Raw genomic sequence first — 12,787 nt, forward strand, 5'->3', positions numbered from 1 at the left:
TGAGAATTGATAAACTTTTATAGTTTATTTATACTGTTCAGATTTACAGGGCATTGAAAAAAAAAGATTAAAATAATATTCATACACAGACTTTATCTCAATCGACCCAACCAATGACAATAAACATGACAAACAATGCTCTGCCATCTGGTAAAGTTACCAGGAAGCGTCTCGGACGAGTTGAGACATCAACATATAAACCGTCACATTGTGGAGTTACTGGGCGGCACTCGTCTTCTGTTTGTTCAGACGCTCTCGCTGGGCGTTCTCTCTCATCTCTCTCTCTCTCTGAATGAGCTGATGTCGTTCGGCCTCCCAGTGTCGCACTCTCGTCTGGTACTCGGCGATGTCTGATTCCTCACAGGCGGTCAGCGTCTGCTGCGTCAGGATGGACGTAAGGGACTCCAGGCTTCTCGAATCGATCTGGTCCTGAACTGCGAGTCGTTCGCTCAGCTCCTGCCAAAGCATTAAGTTTAGAAACAGAATGTGGGACTCTTTGTTATTCATTTAGGCCACGTCCACACTAGAGGTCAACTGATAGTGGATTTTGCAGATACCGATAACTACGGTGGTGGGAAAGGCCGATAACCGATTAATCGGCCAATAGTTTTTAAAATTGTTCTATACAATGTCAAAATTCTTTCTTTACTATGGCGGGCAAAGACAAAGTGTCCAAAATGAATAAAATCCCAGATGCAGTTTTTTGTTCAACCAAAATGCCAATAATAACCAGAAAAAAAAAATGAAGATTTGGTGCATAACGCAGGACTTTTTAATATAAACAAGCCCGAAACACACTGGGGACTCTTATTTTGAATTGCCTGAAGGATGAAAAAAAACGATCAGCAACTATCGACAGATTTTTGCGATGACCGATTGCTCCAAGAAGCAACTATCGGTGCCGATTAATCGGTTTTAACGATTAATCGGTTTTAACGATTAATCGGTAAAACCGATATATCGGTCTACCTCTAGTCCACACTAAACCGTTTTCTTTCTAAAACACCATTATTAGTTTCCTAATGTCATCCTTTTCCAAAGTATGCAGGAGTGGACAGCATTTTAAAAGTCTCCATCATTTTATCTGAGAAACAGAAAAAGTGCTTGAAAACCAACCTTGAAGCGGTTGATGTACTGTGGTAGTTTTGCTCTCTCCAGTTGATCTTCTTCATCTAGGTCATTCTCGGTCTCGTCTGGAGAGTTCTGACTGTCAGTATGCGTTGAAAGATCTTTGAGAATGTTCTCCACAAACTCCAGCTGAAAGATGCAGAAAAGGCCCAATCTTCAATAACTGCTCATTGTATCAAAGTTAAAACAAAGCGGCTTTCAGTGCATTCAATGTCTTATCAGCATTTGTACACTGGGAATCGAACCCATGACTTTGGTTTTTGTACCAGTCAAGCTGTATTACATCATGATACGGATGATTTCGTATTCAAAGAGACATTTTTACTACAGGAACATTTCTCATGGAGTATCCTGGAATTAACTGCTCAAGTACACAACACTGGCAGCTCTTAGCTGATATTTTGGTTCTAAAGTAAAAGGTTATTTCCACAAATAGTTCATAAAACAAAACAAAAAATGTCTGTGCAAAATGTCCAAATGAATGTAACTTTCAAAAGTTCTCCTAATTTCTTTAAAGCATTACATTCTTGTCAGAATTGTGCATAAACATTAACTGCTATTTTACTTTAAAAACACTTGCTTGTGTGGTTTCTCTCAGACATTTCCTCAGGCGAAGTAAATATGTAACATAGTAATAAATAAGCCTCATTACAGTAATTTAGCATGTTATCTTCATAAATACTCACAACTTCCTTAGATAACTTCACGTCTCTGAAGTCGGCACACACAGTGTTCATGATGTCGAGGGCTCGCCCAAGATAACCAGTCGTCCATGTCAATGGCATCTCATGAAACACAGAGTGGATCCCTCTAGATATCTCCACTTTACCTGGAGATTAAAGACAGATTAAAACCAAATTAAAGTGATGTTTCAAATTATTCAATCAAAATGGCATTACAGGAGAATATGCATGCATTGTTATCATTTAATTGATCAGTTATAGAAATTACACACCAATAAGAGCAGAACCCAAAAGCCGAGCGCTGAATCCCACAGAGTTCTCCTGCTTCAGTCCAGCTAACAGCAGCGACGCTCCGATGTTCCTCTCTTCCTGCCACTGAACATTTACAACACATACAATCAAACTGGATTCAACATCATTTCACGAGCAACACAAATATGGAGCTATAACAATGACAAAAGTATCTGAGTTAGGGTGGCCGATTTAACAAGCTAGTTCAGTGCGATTAATTGTCTAAAAATATTGCATTAAAAAAATATTTACACAATGAATCATATCCCCGGACCGTAATAAAGAATATTTCTACCGTTGACGTACCACCTGTTTTCAGCAGGGGGCAGTAAGCAAAACTCCAGCAGTGCAGACAACAAACACACTCAGGATTGTTTGACATTAGTGACAGCACAAGATGAGGACGGACACATTCTTGTGTTCGAACACAGCTGTACGGAGCGCAATTCCAAATGCACGGATCCTGATACGTGCATTTCTAAATTTCAAACTTCATTTAACTTCACACAACGACCTTAAAACGCTGCATTTATGACACGATGCAACCAAAGTAAGATGCTTCAAAATCGTCCATCTGACGCAGGTGTACATTGATGCGTCCCGATAATAAACCTATCTTGGACAAATTTACGAATTCGATTGCAAAATGGGTTGCTTTGGCCAATGATAGGCTTATGTTATGTTCCAATAATATGAAAATAAACAATGTATTTTCTTTAAAAGGTTTATAAAGCTTCTAAAGCTATTTTATAACTATTTATAATATAATTTGAATTTATTATATTACATTATATTTATATAATAAAATATTTATATATATATATATATATATATATATATATATATATATATATATATATATATATATATATATAATTATATTTATAAAATAATTATTTAATCATTATACATTTTTAATTATTGTTATTTTATTGATATTAGCAAATATTTATGCGATTAATTTAATGGCATATCATGTAATTAAACATTTTAAATCAAATGACATTAATCTGAATTGTACATTTAACAAAACTGAAGACTATTGTGGCGCATTTTATGATTGTTTATTTTTAAATAGCAGATTTTTTGTTATGAATGTTTTAGACGTGAATTTTTCTGTAAAAATTCAGATTATAAAATAATGAGGTTCACATTTTCAGATTAAGCAGAAATTCAGAACTCGATGGGAGATTCAGATGGTAAACTAGGCCAAACATCATGCAAAGCCGAGTTATTTACTTGCAGTGCTGATTTAGCAGACCTGCGCGGCTCAAGCCAAATTTACATTGTGGTAAAAGCATTGTGTCCGTTACTGAATTCATAAATTGCTGCTACATGAAAGCGAGTGTTTTCACTACTGATTACAGTGTTTTCGGACAGTATGAGCTCATTAATATTCTTTTGTTTATTATGATTCTTTTTACCCCTTATCATTGCAGACTTTATATTACCAGAATATGTGGTAACATTTTAAATGAACCCTACAAGCTCTGAAGATATTTTTAAAGATTTCATGTTTCAGTGGCATACCCAAAATTAAAGGCTTATACATAAATAAATAAATAAATAAAAAACTCACACAAGGAGGGTCAAGTGTTTGGTATCATTGTAGAGAAAACTTTTCATTTTTTTAAAGAAATAGATTATGATACATTCTGAGATTCTCAGCCTAAGAAACTGCTGGAAAAAAAACCCACAAAAATAATTGATGCAAAAATGTACTTTTCTTTTCTTGTCATTATATATCTCTTGGGTGTAAATAAGGTGGCTCCCAAAAACTGCATTTGTTTTGCTCCCAATCATGTCAACTGTATCTGAGACAAATGTTGTGTTGATATGACAAAGCAATCAAAAGTTATCCACAGTTTTCCTGAGCAACCTAGGCGGCGCCATGATGATTATAATTGCCTGTTTTCTGTTTCTGGTCTCAAGATGAAATGTAAAATTAACCGAAACCAGCGATTTACACTGAGAAGAACAACCGTTTAAGTTTTTTTTGGAGTAAAAATAAACTTGAGTTGTTATGACTGCCAACAGCTGCACAAAGTAGTTAATGATATCAACATAACTAACCTCGGACCATCGCTTCATGACATCTACACACTAGGCCATTAGGGACAGTGGTGGCTCAGCAGTTAAGGCTCTGGGTTACTGATCAGAAGGTTGGGGGTTCAAGCCCCAGCCCTGCCAAGATGCCACTGTAGGGCCCTTGAGCAAGGCCCTTGACCCTATCTGCTTCAGGGGCGCTGTATCATGGCTGACCCTGCACTCTGACCCCAGCTTAGCTGGGATATGTGAAAAAAAGAATTTCACTGTATATGTGCAAAATGTATAATGTGCGATAAATAAATTAATATTTATTATATATAATATTTACTGACAGTAAATTTTTACCAATGAAATACCTTAAACATTACATCACTGCTAAGAACATACACCGATGCGAGTGAAAACACTGGAGACAAGAAATTGAAAACAGTCGAATCGTGGAACACTTCCACGTTCAGGAAAAAGGTGGATAGCATTACAAAAATAATTTATCAGTGTCCAAAAACGTCTCCACGTGTCCAAAAGAACTAATTACACATGCAAACACAACAATGACTAAAGGTTTGCATAGCATGCAGACATGATTTTAGTAATGAGATTTCACAGAATGAGTTTCATTCTGTGTCATTTGAGTCATCATTGAGTCTGTGTCATGTATTTGGCGCCATCTCCTGGTGGCCATATGTAACACTGCGCTTCATGTGTATTATCTAATGATCCATGCATCTGATTACCTTAAATGTGGACTCGGTTGAAAGATAATCACCTCATCTAAGTAATGATATGTGATATTTACATGTACATTTATTCATTTGGCAGACGCTTTTATCCAAAGCGACTTACAAAAGAGGAAAACATAAGTGAATCATTTTAAGGAGACAGTAGTAATTGATTAATCTTGGCCAGTGTTGATTTCTTAATATACACGCTGACCACTGAGTGGCGCAAGTAAATAACCCAGCTTTGCTTGACCTTCGGGCTAGTTTGTTTACAATCTGAATTTCTGAGATGGGAACGTGAGAGATTTGTATTTGGAGTTCTGAATTTTTTTTCAATCTGAAAATTCAAACCTGTTATTCTGTTATCTGTATTTTTAAAGCTAATTGCACCTCTTTAAAAATTAAAAACTTTACAAATAAAAAAATGTACACAAAAATCTTTTAGATTCAAATGCTTTAGTCATTGTACCAGCTCTATACACAAACACCTCAAATTAAATAAAAGTGTCCAAAACTATGTGACATGATTTGATTATTTTGCTAGGTTCAGTACTGATCTGCTTACACTGAGTTCAGGTTTGGTTGCCAGATATTTGCTGAGGGTGTAAAGTGACAGTATTTGAGTGGACATCTGGTCGAAAGCTTCCTGAAACATCACCTCCTCCACAACTGAACACGCTCCTGAATCGAACACGTGACATGAGATTCATACATGAGAGCACACATGACCAGTAAAGAGACTTTCATGATCGTCTACTGTATGTCTGATGCAAATAGCATCCACAGAATGATGAACAGCGTTACAAACCTTTGAAGTCTTGGTCTTTTAAATAGGAGTCAATAAGAAGATTAAACATGAAATTGTCTGGAAACATGCCAAACTGAACCTACAGGAGAAATAAAACTTTTTTTACAGCATACAAATGCACGCTTTAAACTCAAGATCTGTGGCAGTACATTATGAGAGTAAAATGAACAACATTATTTATTTTAAAGGTCATTTCACAAAGTGAGAACATTTGGACTAGTGGTCAACTGATATTGGATTTTGTCAAGCTTATTAATCAGCTGATATTTTTAAAATGTATTAATTGAATGTTAAAAATAGTTTCTTAGTCCTTCCTTAGTAAGACGGGCACAGACATTCAATTATTGTCAACAAGAGTCAACAAGAGTCCAAAATGAATAAAATCCCAGATGCATGTTTATCATGCAACCAAAATCCCCAAAATAACCAGAAAATAAATAAATAAATAAATAAATAAATAAATAAATAAAAGAATTAGGTGTATAACGCTGGACTTTTAACTATGAATAAAACCGAAGAGGGCTCTTATTTTGAAATGCCTGCTCTCCCAGCTCACATGGGAAAGAAGGAAAGCATGCACTCTTATAATAATCTACAATGTATCACAAAATAAACACTATAAAGTGTGTTGTCAGATAGGCTAATAAATCGTGCATGAGCAGTAATTCATCAATAGTAGATCATTAGTGATCATTTGTCATAACTGTCTGCTGTTCCAGTAATCCGGTTTTGTACTTTTCTCTAGGGACACAGTTAGTCAAAATCAACAAGAATATTAACATGAAATTATGATTAACATATCTACTCAACAACAAGTCCTCTTTGGAACACTCATTTTCATTAGTTAGTAAACTGGACTCCCCTCAACTCCGAGAAAAACACACACACACACACACACACACACACACACACACACACACACACACACACACACACAGAAGAACACGGAGAAAGGAAAAAAAAAAATATCAAAAATAAAAATACACACAAAAAAATTAAAAATAAATAAATAATATCAGCAACTATCGCCATTGATTTTTGCCGATAACCGATAGTTCCAAAAAGGAACTAGCGGAACCGATTCATCTGTAAAACTGATACATCGGTCCACTGTATATATATATAGTATATTGGTCTTATTATAAAGAAAAACTGTAATGGCATGTTCCAGACCTTGTTCTTCAGTGTGTAAAGGGCTTTGTCTTTGGCTCCATATTTCAGACAGTGTCTGAACCAGCTGTGAACGGTCCAGTCACGTAGATACCAGCAGTTTGGACTGTGACGAAACCTGAGGAGATCAAACTTCTTATGTAGCCGTTACAATTACACAAACTCATTCTATTAGGGATGCACGATATATCGGCAGCCGATATATTATTGGCCGATAACCGGAAAAATCAAAATATTATTATCGCGCCGATATTTTCGTCGATAATTTGGTTGCAGCTGAGAATCTCTGACGGCCTGCAGCTTCTTCAGGCAGGGACTCGGGCAGCCGCAACAATATACACAACGTGTCACTCAAGTCACTCTGTGAGGATAATTTCAACATCTCTGCACCTTGTAACGTTGTTCTGGGGCTGGTTTTAGTCATCTGCTATAAGTAACGACACGCCATTTCCCATATTCTGTTTGTTTCATAAGGCAATAAATGAAACGTGACAAAAACATGTATGTACATTTGAAGTCAGAAGTTTACATACACCTTAGCCAAACACATTTAAACTCAGTTTTTCACAATTTCTGACATTTAATCGTAGAAAACATTCCCTGTTTTAGGTCAGTTAGGATCACTACTTTATTTTAAGAATGTGAAATGTCAGAATAATAGTCGAGAGAATGATTTATTTCAGCTTTTATTTCTTTCATCACATTCCCAGTGGGTCAGAAGTTTACATGCACTTTGTTAGTATTTGGTAGCATTGCCTTTAAATTGTTTAACTTGGGTCAAATATTTTGGGTATCCTTCCACAAGCTTCTCACAATAAGTTGCTGGAATTTTGTCCCATTCCTCCAGACAGAACTGGTGTAACTGCGTCAGGTTTGTAGGCCTCCTTGCTCACACACGCTTTTTCAGTTCTGCCCACAAATGTTCTATCGGATTGAGGTCAGGGCTTTGTGATGGCCACTCCAATACCTTGACTTTGTTGTCCTTAAGCCATTTTGCCACAACTTTGGAGGTATGCTTGGGGTCATTGTCCATTTGGAAGACCCATTTGCGACCGAGCTTTAACTTCCTGTCTGATGTCTTGAGATGTTGCTTCAATATATCCTCATCATTTCCTTCCTCATGATGCCATCTATTTTGTGAAGTGCACCAGTCCCTCCTGCAGCAAAGCACCCCCACAACATGATGCTGCCACCCCCATGCTTCACGGTTGGGATGTTGTTCTTCGGCTTGCAAGCCTCACGCTTTTTCCTCCAAACATAACGATGGTCATTATGGCCAAACAGTTCAATATTTGTTACATCAGACCAGAGGACATTTCTCCAAAAAGTAAGATCTTTGTCCCCATGTGCACTTGCAAACTGTAGTCTGGCTTTTTTATGGCAGTATTGGAGCAGTGGCTTCTTCCTTGCTGAGCAGCCTTTCAGGTTATGTCAATATAGGACTCGTTTTACTGTGGATATAGATACTTGTCTACCGGTTTTTACTTGACATTAATTTGATATGCGAGTGTTTTGTATTCTACTTGCAAACTTTACTATCTGCACGATGATTTGACCGTATGTTTGACAGTATTGTGTACAGTAAATAATCATAATTCATAAGTTATGGAAATGGAACATCTTTTTATCACTTCAAATTTGTCAGCAAATTAAAAAGCACCTGGGAAGAGATGGTTATATTACCTATATGCATTGTAAAGTCTTTAAAAAGTCACCCATTTAGTGTTCGCCAAGCGTTATAGTTAACTAATTTGATGATTTCCTTTTCAGCGTGGAATGTCAAAAGTATGCCAAAATATTTTATTTATTATTAATGAATCCACAAATGACATTGCTTTTGTTTATTTATGAATGCATAATCAGAATTTTGGCTGTGTAATTGCAAATTGACGCAAAGCTATAAATGCAAACCAACGCGTTGGCCACTACGCAGCGCATACGCCGTAAGTTCGACGCAGAAGCATAAATCAGCCTTTAAAAAGCAGCAAGTCCAAATTTCAAGCTTTTAAATGACAAATCTTTTTCAAATGAGAAGATTTTAATTAATTAACTAGCAGTTCCAGGTTAAAGGATTAAAAATGGAAGGAAAAAATATATCGGTAATCCGTGCATCCCTAAATTCTATAGATGCCCTATTACAACATAAGTATTGAGCAAAAGGTCAAATGTAAGAAATATTAGCTGGATTTGTTTAATGATACTTACTTATATAGATAATATTCTGCTTGATTAACTTCCTCCCTTGAAGATATATTATCTATAAACTAAAAGTAATAAAAGATTAACTTTGCCTTACAATGCCTCTCAAACACAAACTACATCAGACAGTTTAATCCTCATTAATCATGAATATACATAATGAAGGTGGGTCATTCCGTGTCAACTCAACCAGAGATCCTCAGCTCAAAATTTTGATTTTGATATATATATATATATATATATATATATATATATATTACTTATTTATTTATTTCTGGTGTAAGAAATACATAAATGAAGATGAAAGCCAAAATATCAAATGTTATGGATGAATATTTACGGAGTAATCCGATATTTTGTAGAGGGGGGTTAAAATGGCAATTTTCACCTTTGATTTTGGACCAAAACCACTGATAAAATTTTTTTTAATAAAAACAAAATAAAAAAAACTTTAGAAAGGTGTCAGCATTATTATTTTATTTTTACACAACGATTGGTAGATCTGTTACTAAAATTAGTTGACTTTAGCAATCCTTGTTGCATTATATGCCAATGGTGAAAAAAATGGAAAAAAGCACTTTTTCCAAAGTTGGTGTGCCTGTAACTCAAGAAGTATTAAAGACATCTTAATTTCCTTTTAGACTGTGGTTCAGAACAAACTTTTCTTTGGGTATCTTCAATTATAGGGCTCTAAATGGTTTAATCGCAGATATATGGGGCTCTCAATGTGGCTTCATGTGCAAATTGTTGAATTTCAATGGTCGAAAACCAAATGTGAGTCATTTTGTATAAAGCTGATACTTATTGTATTTAAAGAGGAATTTCTGAAGAACAAATAATGCTGAAACTAGAAATGTACCTTTATGTATTCAACTTGACCATTTCAGTGTATTTCTGGCACTCAGGCATTGTGAAAAATTGCTATGTTCTATGCAATTGTTTTGATAGAGGGAAACAAGATACAGTTCTAGTTTCAACATTATTTGTATTCAGACATTCCTCTTTAAAATACAAAAAGTATCAGCTATATGCAAAGTGACCCACATTTGGTTTTTGACCACTGAAAATGGGTACAATTGAACAATTTACTCACAGAGCCACATTGAGAGACTCATAAAAAATAAAAAAAAACAAACAAAAAAAAAAAATCTTGAGCTGGGGACCTCTAGTTGAGAAAGAATGACCCAGATGCAGTTTCATCATGTTATCTTTCAAGTGCATTTAAATTAGTTTTAAGAATATGGATGGAAAAGCAACTTGTCTCACCCTGGCGATGATTAAAGAGCTCACAGGAAACTTCCTCTCATACGATCTGTCCATCACAGATGCAAGCTGGGCTACAGGAGGAGGAGATGAAATAAAGATATAGACGTTAAATATGCAAATATTCTTTAAAATCTATACAAGGAGGCACATTTACAATAGACTGTCAGTGGTCGAGTTTGGAATGGCATACTACTACCCTTACTATTTTTAAACTATATATATATCGTAGTAAGGGTAGTATGGTATATATGTCATTCCTAAATCAGCCTATCATCATAAAAACAAAGTTTACACACACTGCGTCCTAAAGGTGCTGTTCAAAACTGCGATGGGACAAAGGTGCCTCTGGTTGTTCCTTGCAGGGCACTCGGCCTTACAAGCTCCATATGGTTAGGATTAGGGTGGGGGCGGGGTTAGGGCATCTGCTGCCTCCCAGGAACAAACGGAGGCCCCTTTGTACAATGGGCTGTTCAAACACAACACTGCCCTCTGTCGAAACACTGCAGTATATATCTGATATGTACATGTGTGTGTTGTTGTTGTGTTGTAAATCTCACCGATGTTTTGTGGATCTGTTTGTCTCTGCTCCCATACAGAAGTATCTGTGTATGCAGCCGACAGCAAACATCTTCTGACTGAAATCAGCAGGTCAAAAACAGCAGGTTAATAAATTAGTTGCGTCAGACCCCTGACAGAAACGCACAAACGCGCGCGCGCGCGTTCATGAGTCACCTCCACTCGCATCTCACGCGCACACATACACAAGATTAAAGCCAGATCGCTCAGTATTGATCAACATCTGACCCAAGTATGACAACATAACAATCATTAACTGACACTGACACTCACCGATCGATCTGTGATTGACACATTTGGAAAAGTTTCGAACAGGAATCAGACAACGCTTCAGGATGGAGGCCGCCATCTTTAGACTGAACCATTCCACTCTGACAGAGAGGGGAGAACCACTGCGAATCATCGTTACTTTTTTATAAGTTTGAATTAACTTTGATGCATAACATTATAAAATAAATGTTTATCTCATACAATTGTTTGTAACGCATCAGAACTTACACTTGCCTATCGTATGTGTTATAATCTTACACTACCTTTTACGACTAACCCAACACATCTGCTATGGTACAATCTGAGCTCTCGAACACGCCTCATAGTTCTAAGTGTATCGTTAACTGAGCCAGAGACCATTTAGCCCGAGACGGAGCACTTGTATTAAAACGAATGAGAGAAATTGGAACACCCAATATGGCGGATGTAGAAAACGAAGCCCGCCTTACATGTAAAAGAGCCAATCAGGTTTTAGATACAGACATCACCTGTCAATCAACCCGAGAATGTGCATGCGCATTAGCTACACAAGCCTGAACAAATAGCGTTTTTAAGCGTGATCTGAACTTAAGAAGCACAGTTGTTGTCAGGTTTTAGTGCTGATTTGAAATATGTTCTTTGATTGCAATCTTGAACAACCGTTTCGGAGATTTCGGTCTTTCCCTTTTAAAGTAGATAGGAGTTGTACTTAATGCCTTTGGGCATTAAAGCTTGTTTTGGGGATGGCCGCCGAGTGGTCTGACTGGCCCTGGAAGGGACTTTGTCTCGATAGAGGGCGCGCTGATCTTAGAAAACCTCTGAGTGACATCCACTGTAAATGTATTTCAATATTCACATACACGAATTGCGAATGCTCAAGTATAAGTGTAGTCACAGTTCTTCTTATTTTAATTTTCTCATTTTTAAAATTTGAGGAAAAACTGTTTATTATTTTATTAAACTATTTATTATTATTTCCCATTTTTTTAATCAATGTTTTTATTACTTTTTATTCTCATTTATTATTCTTAATTGCTTTAAAAAATATTTTTATGTATCAGTATCTTGTATTTTCTTTACGTATGGCCTAAATCAAATTTTAAGGACAGTAAAAGATTCATGTTTGTGCAGATGAACAGATTGTTTGGTCTAAACATCCTCAGAGGAACTAACTGTTTTTACAAATGACAGAAACTAACATACAATGTATACAATGAAGTGACCGGCGGAAAGGTCTGTGTATTAAAATAAAGCCAGAATCGTCTATCTATACAGCATCCTCGCCCTGTTTCCCATCACAGTCATTCATTAAACAGATGACTGAAGAAGCACAAGTTTATTTTATGTTTCTTGAGCACAGCAGATTAAAGAAGGCTCCAATCCATTAATGTTATTGGCTGAAATGGATTTAAATCTGCACACAGTCCATAAACCGCTGGTCTCTGGTGTTACAGAAGTGGAACTGAACGGGCCGAGTGTGGTTTTTATTTGTCATAGTGGTGCACCTTTCTCAGCAGCACATTTACAGTAACATCGTTGTCCTGATTTATCCAGAACTTTCACTTCAGCTGAGGTGCTTCACAGTACCTGATTCTGTGTGTGTTCACAGGCTTTGGACCGAAACATTGAGGTGTTTGGAAGACAGGAAG

The 12,787-nt window shown here is 36.4% G+C and overlaps 1 protein-coding gene across 1 annotated transcript; it reads right to left on the minus strand.

The window, feature by feature from the left end:
- mrps27 (mitochondrial ribosomal protein S27) lies at positions 1-11,249 on the minus strand. Its single transcript, XM_051652696.1, has 11 exons — positions 11,163-11,249; positions 10,871-10,948; positions 10,314-10,384; positions 9,054-9,112; positions 6,852-6,966; positions 5,679-5,757; positions 5,436-5,551; positions 2,084-2,186; positions 1,815-1,957; positions 1,117-1,257; positions 1-456 (listed from the first exon to the last, which is right to left on the minus strand). Exons 1-11 carry the CDS (start codon positions 11,236-11,238, stop codon positions 217-219), a joined length of 1,221 nt encoding a protein of 406 aa, XP_051508656.1. The 5' UTR covers positions 11,239-11,249; the 3' UTR covers positions 1-216.
- Positions 11,250-12,787: the final 1,538 nt, after the last annotated feature.

The sequence above is a fragment of the Myxocyprinus asiaticus genome, chromosome 24, assembly GCF_019703515.2.
Source record: "Myxocyprinus asiaticus isolate MX2 ecotype Aquarium Trade chromosome 24, UBuf_Myxa_2, whole genome shotgun sequence".
Classification (NCBI taxonomy): Eukaryota; Metazoa; Chordata; class Actinopteri; order Cypriniformes; family Catostomidae; genus Myxocyprinus; species Myxocyprinus asiaticus.

Coding starts and splice junctions, on each gene's coding strand:
- mrps27 (XM_051652696.1), bottom strand. CDS start 11,238: ATGGCGGCCTCCATCCTGAAGCGTTGTCTGATTCCTGTTCGAAACTTT. Junction 10,949..11,162: donor TGTCAATCACAGATCGATCG/GTGAGTGTCAGT, acceptor TGCTGATTTCAG/TCAGAAGATGTTTGCTGTCG. Junction 5,552..5,678: donor AAAAGACCAAGACTTCAAAG/GTTTGTAACGCT, acceptor TGTTCGATTCAG/GAGCGTGTTCAGTTGTGGAG.